The 18,986-nt window shown below is 43.2% G+C and overlaps 1 protein-coding gene across 1 annotated transcript in view; it reads right to left on the bottom strand.

Moving 5' to 3' along the window:
* Positions 1-1,357: 1,357 nt before the first annotated feature.
* The window catches only part of KDR (kinase insert domain receptor), a 36,649-nt gene continuing 19,020 nt past the window's right edge, over positions 1,358-18,986 (bottom strand). The window contains exons 16-30 of the mRNA XM_066573067.1: positions 17,691-17,797; positions 17,157-17,292; positions 16,942-17,046; positions 15,107-15,220; positions 14,685-14,773; positions 11,967-12,120; positions 10,270-10,364; positions 10,045-10,167; positions 9,849-9,960; positions 8,061-8,160; positions 7,571-7,676; positions 7,338-7,483; positions 5,739-5,832; positions 5,570-5,655; positions 1,358-3,669 (exon numbers count right to left, since the gene is read on the bottom strand). Of these exons, the coding sequence (XP_066429164.1) occupies positions 3,456-3,669; positions 5,570-5,655; positions 5,739-5,832; positions 7,338-7,483; positions 7,571-7,676; positions 8,061-8,160; positions 9,849-9,960; positions 10,045-10,167; positions 10,270-10,364; positions 11,967-12,120; positions 14,685-14,773; positions 15,107-15,220; positions 16,942-17,046; positions 17,157-17,292; positions 17,691-17,797 (1,781 nt within the window). The 3' untranslated portion in view covers positions 1,358-3,455. The remainder of the gene's footprint in view (positions 3,670-5,569; positions 5,656-5,738; positions 5,833-7,337; positions 7,484-7,570; positions 7,677-8,060; positions 8,161-9,848; positions 9,961-10,044; positions 10,168-10,269; positions 10,365-11,966; positions 12,121-14,684; positions 14,774-15,106; positions 15,221-16,941; positions 17,047-17,156; positions 17,293-17,690; positions 17,798-18,986) is intronic.

Raw genomic sequence — 18,986 nt, 5'->3', positions numbered from 1 at the left:
CTCATTGTGACCGCCTGTATGATGATGAAACTGCATGGACTGTACCATACCGACTCTTCACAGTGGGCATAAACTCCTATTACAGTTACTGATGATGATTAGTGGCTCCTGTCACACAGTTATAATGCTTATGGTCTTTAACATATTTAGGTGAGTACAGAAGGTAATCATAATTACACTGTCCTCCCAGCAAGCAGAGATGGCACTGGCTCTAGCTGGCCATGTGATGCTGTATGTATCAAGGGATTGCTAGCACAGCATAGGGGAAAATCAAGATGGCTTTTGATAAGTATCAAACAACAGGAAGGTGAAGTTGACATTTTGTGTGTCACAAAGCATTGTGTCCAGATGTTAGCTGTTGATCAATAAGGAATTATACTACAAGCTGTGCCTTCTTCCGTGGCATTTTTTTTAAACTTTTAGTGTATTTGTTTGACATCATTATGTTTTTTGAGAATTGCAGGATGCCCTAGGTAAGGCTTTTTTAATGGCATTCCTCTATAGAAAAAAAAAAAAGATTCCTACTACTTTTGTTCTTTCACTTAGTCATAATTTTATCACATCTGCATTGCTAATATACTGTATATACATACAAGTATAAGCCTAGTTTTTCAGCACAATTTTTTGTGCTAAAAAAGCGCCGTTCGGCTTATACTTGAGTCAGGGAAGACTTTAAAAAAACCTCCATACTCCCCTCCCAGCCGGCATCTGTGTCCCCGGTGGCGGTGCGGCAGGCTGTTTGAATTCTCTCCGCTGTCATCCCCCACCGTCCTCTTTGCTCGGCTCTGTCATCCCCCGCCGTCAGCTCTGTGTAAGTAAGAGCTGTGATTGGAGCGAGCACTAGCCAATCACAGACGGCGCTCGATCATTCCCAGCCAATCAAGCTGCTTTAGAATTCTCACCGCTGTCATCTCCCTGCTCGGCGTTCAAATCGCCTACCGTCAGTGCTGTGTAAGTAAGCGCTGTGATTGGATTGAGCGCCGGCTGTGATTGGCTGGTGCTCAATCCAATCACAGCGCTTACTTACACAGCACTGACAGAGCCAAGCAGAGAGGATGGCGGGGGATGACAGTGGGGAGAATTCAAGCAGCTTGTCGCACAGACACAGACGCCGGCTGGGAGGGGAGTATGGAGGGTTTTTTTAACCTAGTATATACTCTAGTATAGCTCGGCTTATACTAGAGTCAATAAGTTTTCCCAGTTTTTGTGGTGAAACTTATTGTCTCGGCCTTTACTCGGGTCAGCTAATACTCGAGCATATACGGTAATTATCAAGTATTTTAAATAAAGTTGCTTGTATTTTATGTAATCGGTCATCCCGTAAATCATGTAGAATAAAGCAATAGAAAGCATGCTATTAAAAAAAAAAAGTTTAATCTTTAATACTGCTAAAAAGAATAGTTTCCATTCCTCATGGTATATACAGATAAAACATATTTATAAATATAATATATTACATTTCTTTTATTACATTGAATTATAAATAAGTAACACATTGATACAGTATATACTTGGTCCGAAATGTCCTACAACATGAGCTACACTCCATGGGTCTCAGATATGAAATCTAGTGCAGACAAAGACACTTTAGGACTTGGTTTTGCAGGGGACCAAGGAACTTGTAAATCCCCTTCTTCACCTGACCTATCCCATTTACCACTAAATACCAGGTCAGCTTTACTGATGACAATCCCAAATATGTGAGACATAATGGATATGAAAACGTGACAGTCTGTTCAACAATCCCATTAAAAAGCACTGACAACGTACAGTTAATATTAGTCAGAAACAAGGCTGCAAAATATCCTAAAATTATCTTCATGGGATCTCATCCCTCATATGTGAGGGCATGCCATAATGTCCAAATAATGCTGCTTTAAAGGCATTTAACATCTACAAGCATGTATATACTTAGAAATGTTACGAATATATGTATATACTTAACGCTAAGACAATTGCTAAGATGGGGTCCTAGCTATAGTGGTAGCAGTGGCACCCAGTAGCTGGTATTTATGAGGGCCTAAAAGACCTTATGCTATATAAGACGACACCAGTATTATAAATGGCACATGGTACAAATGTAGCAAAGTTTAACTTGAAGTGACCCTCCGGTTTTGGTACGAAATTCTGAATGGGGAAATATGTTACCTGCAATTGTTATTCTCTGCCAGGCTACTTCAGTGTCCCGTTTTCGGACATCCAAGATGTCTGACGTAATCTTCAGACCGCCCGATCCCCACAGTGCATTGGTAGTGTTAGGACTAATATACCCCTTTACGCCTCCTAGCACAGGACAACTTTTTGACCTGGAAGCGTAGTCACTTTAATGCAAGAAAGAATTCTGCGCCTTGGTTTATTTGACCTTTCTATAGCTTCCCATTGGCTTGTTATAAGATAACTTGTTGTAACATGTTAAACTTTGCCACATCTGTAACTTGGAAGCCCTGTTATAACATTGTAGCCAAGACCTAGATGTTGCACCACTGTACTTCTGATCCGCTCATTGAGAGCCTGTCTAATGTGGTGACTTTTTTAGCCTTTAGAGATTTTAGAAACTTACATGATTGACCACATACATGTAAACGCATATCTACAAGGTGGATACGTCACCCAGGTTAGCTTTATAGAACTGTTAAGAGCACATTTTGTCAACCTATCAACTATAGTAAGATCTGGCATCTGCAAGATCAATAATGGTCATACTTAGCGATTACTGTAAAAAGTCTGCAGACCTGACTGCAAACACCTCCAATAAAGTCCTCCATTAGACAGATATTTGTTGATGTCCAATGATCAGGAATATAACAGAATTTACTGTACCATTTCTTCCGTTGACCAATGTGAATTGCATATTGCTTAATGTAAAAAAAAAATGTAACACGGAGAGAAACATGTACCCAGTGTATAGAAGCTGACTCCTGTTCTTGGACCTTTAAAGGAAGTCCGTTGAAGGTAAGTACATAATACATTCCCTCTAGAGATGCCGTTGATGCGGCACCACATAATGCTTTCTAGATGGGACATTCATTTGACTATAGTCAGGTACTTAAAAAACATAAAAATCAAAATAGTGCATAATACTATCATATATACACCACCATTAAGTGTTTGAGGCAGCTTACTTAGTCCATAGTGTGGCCAACATATCGGGATGTAGGTCTACAGAAGTCACTCCATAGATGGAATAAAGAAAAGCATAGTGATGGCCATTCCAGGTTTCCAAAAGTCGCACTGTCAGACACTTGGTTTCCATATAGGAAATATTTGCTCCCAAAAGTCCATACCCTGCTTATTCAGCAGTCCATCTCATATGCGAAAAATACAGTAGAAACAATTCCAGGTATCTCTGCCTTCTGTAGAGTCATGACAATGTCTTTAAGTAGTCTTCTCCTGCAGAACAGAAGACCAAAGATTCTTCTGCTTGAGTGCTTCTCGACAAATAACAAAGTTCTGAACTAAACTTCTGTGGTCAACTGGATGGCAGCTTGGTGTGGCGTTTTTTCCATGTAGCATTGCTCCGATGAACTCTCCTTTTTGAGAAGGTGAGTTTTTTCATTGGTATCATTAACGGTTTCAGTTTCATCAGAATGATAACCTGACTGGTAATCGCTGGTTTGGTTGGAAGATCCTGATGTGACTGAGTCTTTGCTTTTACTATATTTTAAACAGCTGAAATGAGAAAAGAACAATGTTGGTAAATTAACAGCAACGAAGTTAATGACTGTTGATTATTAATGAGTCAATGGCTCATCGAGAGATCTCATTGTGGAAGTGAAAATCACTCAGATTCAAAATATAGTTGCAACATTAAAGGGTTTGCAGGGGTCCCCAACTCCAGTCCTCAAGGACCACCAACAGGTCATGTTTTCAGGATCTCCTATAGTAAGAACCCCTGTGGCAATGTCTGAGGCACCAACAATAATTACATCACCTGTGCAACACTGAGGAAATCCTGAAAACATGACCTGTTGGCGGTCCCTGAGGACTGGAGTTGGGGAACACTGGTCTAGGGAGTATAATTTTTCGTATAAGCCCAGTGGCTTCTTGTAAAATAATAAACCAGTCTATACTCACCTGTTCCAGTGGTCTGATTCCCATCATTTCAGTTCCCGCATCTCTGTCATGACAGAGTCCTTTACATGAGGCGATTATCACCTGAATAATTGCTGGAAACAAGTGACTGCTGACAGGGCACTAAGCGACAAACCGCTCATTTGTTGGAGTTACTTGGTTTTTAGCTCACCTAAAAACCAAGAGACTGTCGGCCTATGTAAACAGGAGTTGCTGAATCCTTGGGAGACTGCCTATTCGCAGGGAATGGAGGTGAATGGCTGGAAGATATCTCCCGCCCACTGCGCGTACATTCACAGAAAGACTATCACTCTTGTGTAAAAGCATAGGAATGATGATTGCTGGGACAGCTGTCGGGCTCTTAAGCACCCGACAGTTCTCCCGTTTAAAGGGACCATAAGCATGTGACCAAAAATGCCAATCCATGGCCTCAAGTTTGGTAGAGGTAAGGACAAGGATTGGGCAAAGCTGTCAAGTGTTTAGACAACCTTGCAACAGAGCTACTCAGAAGTGAACAGAGACCAGAGGGAACCGAATGACGGGGACTGAAATGCAGAAGGTAACAAAACAGGTCAGTATAATGTAGTTTATTATTTTAAGTCAATGGGCTTATACTAATTTACTTCCCAGATGACCCATTTATAGTGTGCCAACAGATTTGTTCCCTGCTGCATACCCTGCCAGAATTTAGAATGTCAATGGTGCGGTTACTGAAGAATGGCTCCGGCCTCATAATGTTACCGCTACATCTACATGTAAATAATGTTACCTTTCCTCTTGTTTTGGAATTTCCTGAGATGACGCGCTTGGGGAACGAAATTATTGCACATTACTCTTTGGAAAAGTAGAGTAACACAAAATCATTTTCGTTTTTTAAAGGCTGGTCATTAGAGATGAGCGAGTATACTCGCTAAGGCACATTAGTCCAGCGAGTAGTGCCTTAGCCGAATATCTCCCCGCTCGTCTCTAAAGATTCGGGGGCCGGCACGGGTGACAGGTGAGTTGGGGCGGGGAGCGGGGGGGGGGGGGGGAGAGAGGGAGAGAGAGATCTCCCCTCCGTTCCTCCCCGCTCCCCCCTGCCGCTCCCCGCCCCCCGAATCCTTAGAGACGAGCGGGGAGATACTCGGCTAAGGCACTACTCGCTCAAGTAATGTGCCTTAGCGAGTATACTCGCTCATCTACTGGTCATCTTATACTTCTCATCTCGGGATATCTTGAACTAAGAGGAAAGGTAAGGAATAGTTCATCTGTAACTGAGTTCCTCAATTTCAGTTATCGCAAACATGACGGGTAAATGTTTGTTCCCTTTAAAGCAGTCATGCCAGGAAGACAACACCTGCTCCATGAGCCGGAGCGGAGAGCTGCTCTGTAAAAGAATCTCAAGTTCTAGTGGACGTTCAGCCCTCAGCCGGCAAAGCAACTGAGGGCTCGGTAAAAAATGTATATGGGGATATCTTTGATATCCCAACAAAAGATGGGAATTTTGGAAATCACATACCTAAATAACAGAGCTTCGTTTTGTGGATTCTCCAATGTTTTCAGCTCCTCTGATGCAAGAATCATCCCACTGTCTGTTTGGTTGTCCTACAAAAAGCAAGAATTTTAATATTTTTCGATTAATTAAGTAAAGAATATAGAAGAGTGGAGATAGGGAAGTGTTTTCCTACCTCCATAGACACTTTCACTGTGACCTCTATAGGAATATCTTCAAATGTCTTGACACTAACAGGCCGGCTATTCCTCCTTGAGTTTTGGACATGCCTGAAGACAATGAATGCAAGTTAAAGTCACTGAAAATATGTTAAATATATCACATAGACAAATTCAACTTTTTGGGGTTTTTTTATGAGCCAATGGTCCTACATAAGTAAAATGATACATTAATAATTTCATGTTGCTCGTTGGTCATGTTAATCTTGTTAGTCACATTCAACCATGTCCTTTTCCTTCCTACTTAAACATTTTCATGCTCTACCTGTCAAGCAGAGATACTGTCAGCTATTTACATTGTATGGTAGTAAACTGATGACTACCCATACACCTTCAACAGCTGTTGGTTAAACAACTTTCCCATGCACACAGGTGGATTGACCATAGGCTCTACAGGGAGAAAACCCAGATGGCCAAGTAGGTTATGGCCCAATCTGGTCAGGCAGGGCCGGCATAGACACCTGGGCAAATGCCCAGACCTACTGCACTCCAATGGGCTCACCAAAGCTGAATTAGGGTTGATGCAAGTTGGAGCACTTGCTACAGACGCCGCTCTCCAGCTAGCTCTGGGCCAGGGAGCAGCTGCAGGCTGGCTGCAATAGAGGACCTTTTAGTACAGGAGGCAATGTGGCTGCATAGCGTTGAGGTGGTGCTAGTGCATTGTCATCATCGATTCCGACATCTTCTAATTTAAACATCTTTCTGCTTACTTTCTGGCGTGAATGTGTACTGTACTCAAGTCATCTAGGCTCGGAGAAACAAGCAATGAACGGATAAAATCTGAAAGTACAGATCTAGAATCTTGTAATACTTGTGTTGCCTCCCTTTGCTGGTAATTTGGATCCACCTACAATATAAGGCCACTTTTAGATTTTAAGTTCCCAATCTGCCCCTATGCATGGAACTGAATACACAGTTCCTCTGAGCATTCATGTATTTTTCATGGGCACAAGGTAGTAAGCCAATGCCAGACGCCTTTGGTGTGGCTTAACTCCAGGGAAAACAAAAAGATTGGGCATTTATATTCAATGTACCCGATCCTTCTTTCCCCTGAATCATCTATTGGGGAACAATCGGGAGGTCCCCTACACATGGTCAGCCAATCCTGCAGAAATCAATGGGTTTGGACAACTTTTTTAGAATGTGTGTGGGGTCTTTAGGCTTCATTCATATCATGTTTTATCCTTCCTTTGGCAGTTGTGCTCAGAAAATCTCCCAAAGCATGCATTGAACATATAGCCCCAAGGTATGCAATTATATACAATACATTTTCACACATTGCTGACTACCATTCTAAAGAAACCAGTATAATATAGTTTTTTTTGAAGGAGGAATCTGCATTGAAAAACAATTGATTGTGCTTTTTAATACAATAAAAGAGTATCTTAAACAGATAGCAGCCAGGTGGATACCAAAAGGTACTCATTAGGTCCATGGTACCCTATGTACATACTCAGTGTATATGTCAAAAGCATTTCCCTATGCATACACCTATTAAAATCCACTGTGAAGTCATACGTGCAGTCATTGTATAACGCCTATAAATAGGTCCGCACCGTATTCCAGCTGTGTTATCATAATGGAATTTTGCATCACAAATTTCCTCTCCTTCCCCACAGGAAACAGGTGAGGTCGGCATAGAAAGACCAGAATCTTCTTCCACGGTCAGAGTCAGAGTAAGTGGAATATAGTCTTTGCCATCCTAGAAAATGAATGGAAATAAACTTCATCAGTGCTACATTTTAATGATCCCCTCCATCCTATACTTCTATATCCAGTTATTACTAACCATTTGGACATTAGCTTGTAAGACATTTCCTAGATGTTCCACCAGTTCAGAAAAAGTAGGTCTTTGCAGAGGATCCCCATGCCAGCAGTCAAGCATTGTCTGGTATCTGATAGGACAAACCAATGTCAGTTAATGGTTACATACCGTATGGCATATCTTGGGCCGTATGCTGTCCGTCCTAATCCACATGGCCCCATTATAAGACTATGAAGACTTGCACACTGATGTTTGTTACACAGACCGATGAAAACTCATAGCAATGCCCTATTTCTCTCCTTTTCATGACTGAGAAGTAGGGCATACCAATGAATGTCGATGGGCCGTCTCTGTGTAAGTTGGACAGCACACGGCCCCGTGTCTATATGTTGTCTGATGCAAGTTGCACCCAAGCCTCTCGGGCACAACTTAAACACCCGGCTAGCGTGCACCCAACCTATTACTGTTTTAGTCATTCTGTGCAATATGCTCTGAAGCTATGCGGATAACTTACATTTCCACTGTTGCATAATCTGGTGCTCTCATCCTTGTTCCATCCTTTAATCGCCTGCAAAAATCTTCATCAATCTGGACTCCAGGATACGGAGATCCTCCTGTAATAAACCATCAGATGTTTCTATATTCATATGAAGTGGTTGTCCCACAAAATTACTTTATCCACCATATTTATAGAATAGGGGATGAGTTTTTTTTGGAGGAGTGACCACTGGAAACTCCATCCATCAGGATAATGGGGTCCCGAGTGTTCTGGAATGAATTGAACGGTGCTTGTGCGTGTACACTACCACTCCATTCACTTTAATGGAACTGCCGGAGATAGCCGAGTACAAGCGCCAAGTGCTATCATTTTTGCAAACATTTTCCTGTCATCAACCAATGAACAACGATTAGCTGCAATAGTTACACTCAACCCTACTGGCCATATTTCAAGGGGTTCTCCGACACCCATATGCATTTACCCCATTTAACCCATGATGTATAAGGAAGCATTTTTGTATCGTCTCTGCCTTCTTGCCATGGACAGCTGTCTTCTCATGCAGCTCCTGTGATACCACCCACCTACATTTCTTGATCCTCCACCAATGTTATGTCCATTGATTGACTTGAGCGTTTCTCCAAGCCTATCTATCTGCAGTGATATCAGGCGGATATATAAATTATATGATTTGGGCAGGACTGACCACTGCAGTGCCTCCTGAGCATGGACCGTTCCACTTAACTTGGAACTGCACATGCTCAGCTAACAAGATGCTATATCTCTGGCAATGCAGAGGTGGAGTGAGTGGGCACACTTGGTTGAACAGGTAGAGTAGGGCGTTTCTTACGCTGGTAAAGAAGCCAACACAAGGTAATATAGATAAGGGAACAGAGAGAGATCAGAAACTGTAAACAAACCACTCGTGCGAAAGTGTATAGTGGTACAGTGGTGGGATTACTCGTAAGGTATTGGAGGAACTGTGTTGGTGGGTAACAATGTGTAAGGAATAGAGATGAGCAAGCGTACTCGGAAAAGCACTACTCGCTCGAGTAATTTGCTTTATCCGAGTATCACTGTGCTCGTCCTTGAAGATTCGGAGCAGGGGAGAGCGGGCGGGAGAGAGGGAGAGAAAGATCTCCCCTCCGTTCCTCCCCGCTCTCCCCTGCAGCTCCCCGCTCCGTGCCGGCACCCGAATCTTCAGGGACGAGCACAGCGATACTCGGATAAAGCAAATTACTCGAGCGAGTAGTGCTTTTCCGGGTACGCTCGCTCATCTCTAGTAAGGAACCATCTTTCAAAAATTAATTTTGTTGTTGGAAAACCTCTTGAATCTAATGTATGGCGAGCTTGAGACAGGACTGTTTACCATAACTATTAGATGTCCCAACTTCCAAGAGTAGTGCCACGTCCACTGAAATACTACTTTTTAGATAAATTGACTCAACATCCCTGGAAAGGATTTTAAAAAAGTTGGCAACTAAGGCCACAATCAGATGGCTGTGTTCAAGTCACACCCGAGATTCTCAGGTGTAACTGGCACTGGACAGGGCACAGACACCCATGTGCTGTCCAATCTGCAGGACAATGGACATTGTATATCCTACTCTTGTCCATGATATGGACCAGAATAGAACGTGCTGTGACTTATTTCACATGGGCAATCGGACATGTGAATAGCCTAATAAGGCTATAATGTGTCTGCGTGTTGCCCATCAAATACACAGTCAGCATATGGATGGCATATACGCCCATGTGAACTGGCCCAATGTCAATGTACAAAAATAAATGTAAAAATTGTCTTACCTAATGAGAATATCTCCCAGAGCAGGACTCCAAATGACCATACATCACTTTGTGTTGTGTACACTCGATCAAAAATAGTCTCTGGTGCCATCCACTTCAGCGGAAGTCGAGCCTTTGGGGAGGAAAAGAGATGGAAATTTAAAAATGTCTAAAAAATAAGGATAACTCGATGAAGGTATGGCTATATTTTACTTACATCTCCTTTTCGGACATAATCTGGATCTTTATACACGTCACGTGCCAAACCAAAATCACAGATCTTGACCACATTGTTGTCAGCCAGAAGTATATTACGGGCTGCCAGGTCCCTGTGGATGCACTGGAGATAGAACAGCATGACATGAAATTGTCCAACTTCTGTCACCTGTCAGGTTCTATGAATTGATCAATGGTCTTTCAGTAACATGTAAATCAAGCATACCTTCCGTGAAGCCATGAATTCCATGCCTCGTGCCACCTGGAAGCTGTATGAGATGAGGTCTTCCATAGAAAGCTGATTCTTGCACATCTCTTCCACTACGTAAGATTGAATCATGTTAGTTATCTGCCGATTTAAACTTGCTACAGAAGCAAAAATGAAACCTAATGATCTGACCACCAATTTAACTAAAAGTAAGGTATGAATTTTGCTCCTTTGCTTTCACACAGGGGCGATAGTCGTTTTAGAGAATGGAGGCGAACACGAGCTGGAGATCTCTTCTGGCCAACCGCATCCATTCACTGCAAGCAGGCAGTTGCTCAAAGATTGAGTGACTCCTGTCTACACTGAGCAAGAAGTCGCTCAGTAGTCATTTCATTTCCGTTTATTGGAATGGAATGACTAGCCACTATTGAGTGATTTCTTATTCAGTGCCCTATCGGGGGCCGTAGGTGCGCGGGATGACAGTTACCATAATCATTCATACGAGCGAGTATTCAGGCGACTTTGGGCCTCAGTAAAGGTACCTTTAAAAGTTATCATTATGGTTATGGGATGAAAACAGTTACTTCGGACAGATGGAAACATATTTCATCGGTTGTAAATGGTTTATGACTTTATCAACATTTTTCTAATTTGTTTCATGTTAAAAAGTGTTGTATTGATCGTTAGCATTTAGTAATCGCATAAGATACTAAGTGGCCAAAAATGCACTTAAATTATATTGATTTCCATCATTGTAGATATTCCATAATGTACAGATGTATCAATCCTTAATATGACTAGTGCAGCATGATACTTTGGTTTACAGCATTGTAGTGAGTTGTACTTAAGTTATTGTTACGTGTTAAAAAGTCAAGTTTACGTTTGCTATATCTGTAGTCCAGTAACCGATCAGCAACTGTTCACAAATATCAGATATCTGGAGGGAGCACAGGTAAACCTAATAAATGTAAGAACAGATACATCCAATCTTCCTTAGGATATCTATCTATCTACAGACGTAGCATTGCCAGGCTTGACTGGGGAAACACTACAGAGTTGTAGCAGATCTACGCTGTTCTTGTAGTCTGACAGTCATTACAAAGTAATAACTACAGAAATAGTATAGTGTGCCAATTGAATGTTTACAATGTTAAACTAATGATGTAGCACACTAAACCATCCATCCATCCATCCATACCATATGCATCCATCCATCTCATATCCATCCATTCATCCACCCCATATCCATTCATCCACCCCATATCCATCCATCCATCCCATATCATATCCATCCATCCATCTCATATCCATCCATCTCATATCCACCCATATCTATCCATCCATCCATTTCATATCCATCCATCTCATATCCACCCATTCATCCACCCCATATCTATCCATCCATCCATTTCATATCCATCCATCTCATATCATATCCATCCATCCCATATCCATCCATCTCATATCTATCCATCTCATATCTATCCATCCATCCATCTCATATCTATCTATCCATCTATCCATCCCAAATCCATCCATCTCATATCTATCTATCCATCCATCCATCCCATATCCATCCATCCATCTCATATCTATCCATCCATCCATCTCATATCCATCAATCCATCCCATATCTATCCATCCATCCATACAGCTGGAAAGAAACCAGTGGTAGATTAAAACCTCTTTTTAATTTACACACACTAACATCCTACCTTCTTCTTCTTCGACGTCACTTAGAGATTTCTCTTCAGCAAATCCAGAACTTGCTGAGCTCTGACTGCTAGCAATGCTGTCCAATCGTTTCTTCAAATCCCTAGGAGTTTCCACATAATGATGCTTGGCCTGTCTGTACCGCACAGATTTGGTCTGCAAGGAAAAGACTGTACTGATTAGTAACTATTTAGAATTGGGTTACATCCCATTACATGAGATACTGAATGAAGATGTGGATACATAGCAGATAGCTTAGAGCAGTGATGGCGAACCTTTTAGAGACCGAGTGCCCAAACTGCAACCCAAAACCCACTTATTTATCGCAAAGTGCCAACACGTCAGGGGGCGGAGCTTATCACGACATATGATTTTTTACACCCGTCGTTCTTAAAAGGACAAAGCTGTTTCAAAATAGACCGGGTTCAGATTTTGACTTCTTTTGAATGTGGAAATGCTGTGGAATTTGCCACGGAAATTTCCGCTGAGGACATTCTGCAGCATTTCCACCTCGTGTAAACATATCCCAGCAGTGACATTGACCCCCCCAGAGCAGCCCCAGCAGTAAGGGTGACCCCCCAGAGAAAAGCCCCAGTGCTAATAGTGACCCACCCCAGAGCGGCTTTACTGGTTATAGTGACCCCGCACAGCAGCCCCAGTCGTAATAGTGACATCCCACAGTGGCCCCCCAGTAGTAATACTGACACCACACAGTAGTCTCAGTGGTAGTAGTGACATCCCACATCAGCCCCCAGTAGTAATAGCGACATCTCATAGTGGCCCCTGTAGTAATAGAGCTTCCCTCTGAGATCCAAATCCCCCCCCCCCCCCCCCACCTCCTCTGCTTGGTGCTGTTGCTGCCACTGATCCAAGGAGCACAATGTGACGTGCTGCCGGACACCTTCTCCCCTCCCCTGCTCTCGCGGACCCAAGTAGGAGATGTCAGAGGAGGGGGAAAGAGGATCCCGGCTGCACACTGACATCACAGTGTGTGCCGGGATCAGCGCCTCTAGCAGCGCCGTTGAATGTATACCAGCAGGGGAGCTGCGGCACCCCTGCCGGTATTTACTATTATGGTGAGCAGCCGACGGTGGCAAGTGCCAGCTGGGAAGGCTCTGAGTGCCGCCTCTGGCACGCATGCCATAGGTTCGCCACCACTGGCTTAGAGGCACACGCGGTTCTATAGAAGAATACTAGGAGGTCAGCTAACGATTTTAACACATACTCAGAAAATCAACTCAATGCAGAAGGCTACTTGTATCATCTGTATGTGTTCCATTAATCCATGTAGCTGATTTTCCTGCTTTATAGCATATGGCCATAAGTTCATTTATACATGCAAGATGTTTTAATACTGGATCTGAAGTGTTTTTTAACCTCACAATCCTATTTTTGTACCGTCTGCAGGAAGGGTGTAGCAAAGAACATCACAATGGAAGACAGTATGAAGGATACAAAATTTGGCAGCATTTTCAAGGAAGAACAGAGCAGATTGAGGAGGTGCAAAACATGAACCGTGCAAAGGGGAACTTGATTTTATATAAAAAAGGAACCTAGGGAGAGAATATTTATAAAAGTGATGACTATTTCCGATGTCCTTAAAGGTAAAGTGTCCTAATTGGGTATATTTGGTGTGGGTTTAGGGCTTGCGTACATTAATGGTATCATTCAAAGACTGCATTGCTGAAATCTGTTAAAGTACAAGACTAAATGCATTGTTTCATCTCATAAAACACCAGACAGAAACTAAACAGACCCCATTATAGCCAAAGAGGTCCATTCGGCACTGTTTGCTTCCATGATAAGGCAGATCCATTAGGCCAGTGGATTCCATTTTCCTGCTCCCATAATGGAGCAGAAAAGAGGAAACCACAGTGCCAATGTGAACCCATTTAGGGATACATCAATGCACATATAATGCCGTAATATAACAGTGACAAGTTGTAAATAAATGACTGCATAGGCCTAAAGTTTAGGATGACATTAAACTGAAGCAAGAGGTGAAGGGCTCGGTCTTAAATACATAATGTGCAGTACTTTCAAGTAATACATTTACCCATTACAACATACACTTTCTCGTAAAGTACACAATGCCAACAATGAAATAGTTGGATCGTAGATACCGTACAGGTTGAATATATAAAACGCTTGTCTTCCATATATCAAGATGCTGGAAAGAGAGGGGTACAGATATGCTGACTGGCCTGTTAATGTGTCTCTATTAGAGATGAGCAAGTATACTCGCTAAGGGCAATTGCTCGAGCGAGCATTGCCCTTAGCGAGTACCTGCCCGCTCGAGACGAAAGGTTCGGGTGCCGGCGCGGGGGAGCGGTGAGTAGCGGCAGTCAGCAGGGGGAGAGAGGGAGAGAGAGATCTCCCCTCCGTTCTTCCCCGCTCTCCCCCGCTGCTTCCCGCCCGTCGCCGGCACCCGAACCTTTTGTCTCGAGCGGGCAGGTACTCGCTAAGGGCAATGCTCGCTCGAGCAATTGCCTTTAGCGAGTATACACGCTCATCACTAGTCTCTATTCTTTACTGTGATTTCTACATATTGCATAAATCAATTCTTACGTATCAGAACAGACAGATGAGACAGGAAGGATGTACAGAGATGCTTAGGTTATAAGAAAGGTTCTAAGAATCTCAAGAACTTAAATAGGACTAGTAATTAGCAGAGCCAATCACGCCGTGATACAACAGCTGGTGCACATACTTACACATACCTTGTACAGAACAAAGTCACTCCTTTTACTTCTTAGATATGTTGATAGATTTCCAAATCTGCAGTATTCAACGATCACCATCAAAGGCCCTAGAACAGAGGCATTGAAGATTATATGTAAACCAAATGAAATTCTCATTTGCAACAGTTCTCTTTAACTCTGCATTCTAATTGGGTGGGGAGATGACGATTAAAAAGGTGACAATAAAACGCCCAATGCACAATATTACAAAACTAATAGAAATTGCATTTATTTTCACTCGACAAGAACATCGTAGACCAAAAGGAGGATCCCAAGATTCCAAAATGTGGTGGCAGAATAGCTAGGGTTGTTCAAAATTCTATAGGTCGGTAATCTCAGAGATTTCTAGTCAAAAGAAGGAGCTAAATCCAATACCTAATGTGAGAAAGACAGTTACTCACCTCCAGACTTTGTGCAAGCTCCGAGCAAGTTCACTACATTCAAGTGATGACCGATGTGACTAAGAATTTTTAGCTCTGACATCAATGCCCGATATTCACTATCGGTTGCCCCTTCTGTGAAGACAAAAGAGAGAATATGTCAGAATAAGATTCAATGGAACATAATTGCCTATTATTTCTAGTAACCTATAATAATAATAAACTTTATTTGTATAGCGCCAACATATTCCACAGCGCTTACATAGACAGGGGGGAATACAGAAAGACAAAATACAAACATTACAGAACCACGGTTACATAGTAATCAGTTGATGGAAACAATAGGGGTGCGGGTCCTGCTCCAACGATCTTACATACTACAAGTAATGGGGTGATACAGAGGGTAAAGGGGCTGGAGATGTGCACGGTATGGCGGGCTGGAGATGTGCACGGTATGGCGAAGTGTGAGCGATGTTATACACATAGACAATGGTCAGACATTTAGCCGTGTGACGGCAGAAACGGTGTGACTGCAGGAGCGGTTTATGATGGCTAGCAGGGATTGCAGTCAGTAGGTCAGGGAGCATGTTATCAGGCGGAGTACAGAGAGGTTTTTTTCTTAGGGAATGCGGTATGCCTCCCTGAAGAGGTGCGTTTTTAGAGCACGCCTGAAGTTCTGCGAGTCCTGGATTGCTCGGGTAGCCTTTGGTAGTGCGTTCCAGAGGACAGGTGCTGCTCTGGAGAAGTCTTGGAGGCGGGAATGAGAAGTTCGAATGAAAGGGGCGCTCAATCTGGTTTCATTAGCAGAGCGGAGAGCCCGGGCTGGTTGATGGATTGAGATAAGGGAGGCGATATAGGGTGGCGCTGCACTGTGGAGGGCTTTGTGGATGAGGGTAGCGAGTTTGAATTGAATTCTGTATTTAATGGGCAGCCAGTGCAGTGACTGGCACAGGGCAGAGGCGTCCGAGTAGCGGCTGGACAGGAAGATGAGCCTGGCTGCCGCATTCAGGATGGACTGGAGAGGGTAGAGTCTGGTGCAGGGGAGGCCGATCAGCAACGAGTTGCAGTAATCGAGCCGGGAGTGGATGAGGGCAACAGTAAGCGTTTTTAATGTCTCCACAGTGAGAAAAGAGCGGATTCTTGCGATGTTCTTGAGGTGCAGCTGACATGTTCGGGCCAGAGATTGGATGTAGGGGGCAAAAGAGAGATCAGAGTCAAATATGACCCCAAGGCAGCGGGCGTGTTGTCTAGGAGTTATGGTGGCGCCACACACTGAGATGGAGATGTCAGGATGAGGTCGGTTAGTGGAGGGCGGAAATACCAGTAAGTCAGTTTTAGAGAGGTTTAGTTTTAGGTAGAGAGAGGACATAGTGTTAGAGACAGCGGACAGCCAGTCGGTGATGTTTTGGAGGAAGGGTGCAGAGATGTCACGGGCAGAGGTGTATAGCTGGGTGTCATCAGCGTACAGGTGGTATTGGAGGCCAAAACTCTTGATGGTTTGTCCAATAGGGGCTGTGTAGATAGAGAAGAGAAGGGGGCCAAGGACCGAGCCCTGGGGGACCCCAACAGCAAGGGGAAGAGGAGGGGAGGTAGAGCCAGCAAAGGAGACACTGAAAGAGCGGTCAGATAGGTAAGAGGAGAACCAGGAGAGGGCAGTGTCCTTTAGGCCAATGGAGCGTAGCATACTGAGGAGGAGTTTGTGGTCAATAGTGTCAAACGCTGCAGAAAGGTCGAGGAGGATCAGTAGGGAGTAATCGCCCCTCGATTTGGCTGTCAGTAGGTCATTGGATACCCTAGTAAGGGCAGTTTCTGTCGAGTGTTGAGGTCGGAAGCCAGACTGGACTATATTGGATTACCTTTCAACATTTTCACGGCAACCGTTTTGCAAGTGCAGGTTGTATCGATTCCAAAGGCATCGGCTTCTACGACTTGTCCAAAAGCTCCTCGACCAAGAGGTTTCCCTGTGTTAGAAGATATAAAATATGCTCAGTTTAATATTTTTCCTAGGGAAACCTGTTAGATGAAAGCTTTGTCTATTGTGGATGGAGCATATAATAAACGCAGGAGGTACCTAGTTTAAGCCGTTCTCTTGGGAACTCCCATTTCATCGCGTCATAGAGAAGTCTTTCACATTGCTCATCAAGGGGAACTTCACCAGGGTCCATAATGATTGACAAGTAGCCAGCCTTGAGTTCCCCTTCATTGGGCTGGAAAAAAAAAATGATGACGCTTATGGTCAGCTCTTCATGACCTTGTCATAAAAAAACATTCCCATGCGTTCTCTGATATGACACCAGAGAGCCAACAGTCGCCTACAACTCAGATCTCCAGTCCTAAAGACCGTTCACACGAATCATAATTAATTTCTCTGCCCATAAGAAGAAAAGAATGCCCTGGAATGTTTTCCTTTACGGGCAATTGCAATTAAAATCAAATTAATACATACTTAGTAAACCATGCAAGGGTTTTATGGCACTGAAAGGGAAAATGTGTCTGTTGACGTTAGTACAATGGGAAGAACGTGAAACAAAAGGGCTCCCCGTCAGTTTTCATTTGTCATGCCAAGGAAATACAAATGGGACAGTAGAGAAACTTGATTCATTACCCTCTTTACGGTCCGAAGGATGATTACGAGAAGCAACCAAAAGAACAGGGCAATCACACCGGTGCCAGCCAGAATAATGAGTTCCAGATTTGTTTTCTCTTCTGAGTCTGGAGGGAAACAATTGGACATTTGACAGTTCATGTCAGCTCACTGTTTTAGGGTAGCAGTAAAGTCATCAAGCACAGTCCATTAATCCTGAGCAAGTAGCATTACTGAGGAGAATTAGGCCTGCTGCTTTGTTGGTTCAATAGGACATTTATTCTGTAGGTGAGAAAAAAAATCTACTGCTGTTTTTAGCCTTGATGAGAAAAGTTACTGGGGCCTCGGGGAGGTGAAAAAAGTGCCAAGGTCATTGTACAAGACCAAAACTAAAACGCTCATTTTTACAATGAAGGTTTGTGTTGGTTTCTTAAGTATTAATTTGTTTTAAGTCATTATCCACAATCTCTACAACTGTTCAGATATTGGGGCACAAAACCACATCCTTGGAAATCTAGAGCCCATTATTGTTTTTACTTAGCCCCACCCCCCCATTGGATAACGGCGATTGCATTACCGGGGGTCGCATATCGTGGCCCCTCATGACAGATCCAGGCTCTCGGCTACCTCCGGCAGCTGATAGCAGGGAGCTGTCACATCCACAGCCCCCGAGGCTTTAATCCCCAGGGCGATCGTGTTTTTATGGCCCTGGTGATTAAATCTCAGAAAGCCAGAACGCAAAAAGACTATATGCCGGTTACTAGGTGGTTAACCCTAGAATAGAGATAACAATAATTTCACCACTTGGTGAACGCTGTAAAAATGAATCCTAACAAACAATAGGGAAATAGCTTTTTGGCATTGCCCCCCAGCAAATAATAAAAGTTATTCAATACATTATGTATACCCAAAACTGGTTCCTATGAAATCTAGAACAAGCAAATACAAGCCGTCATACAGTTACATTAAAAAAAGTTGTAACTGCTGGAAAGCAAAAGGGAAAAGATTTACTGGTACTTAAGACTGAAATTATTTGTTGTCACTAAGGGGTTAAAATGGACTAAAGCCAATGAAGTTCTTCGCCAAATATATTTATATGGGACATACATTCAAACTTAAAAACAAGGGACATTTTCGGCGGGTGGGGGTGGCTCCCATGTTAATGTAACTGTTTGTGGGTTAAAGTGATTGTGCCGAGATGGGATTCCCTGCTTATATGTACTACTAGGGCATATGAGCGTCTTAGCGAAAATGGTTGCTTTTAAAAAATGCTACTGTATTTCTTTGCAGCTGACTTCTTTTTTTTTTAACGAATCC

Source organism: Eleutherodactylus coqui, chromosome 7 (genome assembly GCF_035609145.1).
Source record: "Eleutherodactylus coqui strain aEleCoq1 chromosome 7, aEleCoq1.hap1, whole genome shotgun sequence".
Taxonomy (NCBI): Eukaryota; Metazoa; Chordata; class Amphibia; order Anura; family Eleutherodactylidae; genus Eleutherodactylus; species Eleutherodactylus coqui.
The sequence above is the reverse complement of the archived record's forward strand: the minus strand, read 5'-3'. Positions and strand labels throughout refer to the sequence as shown.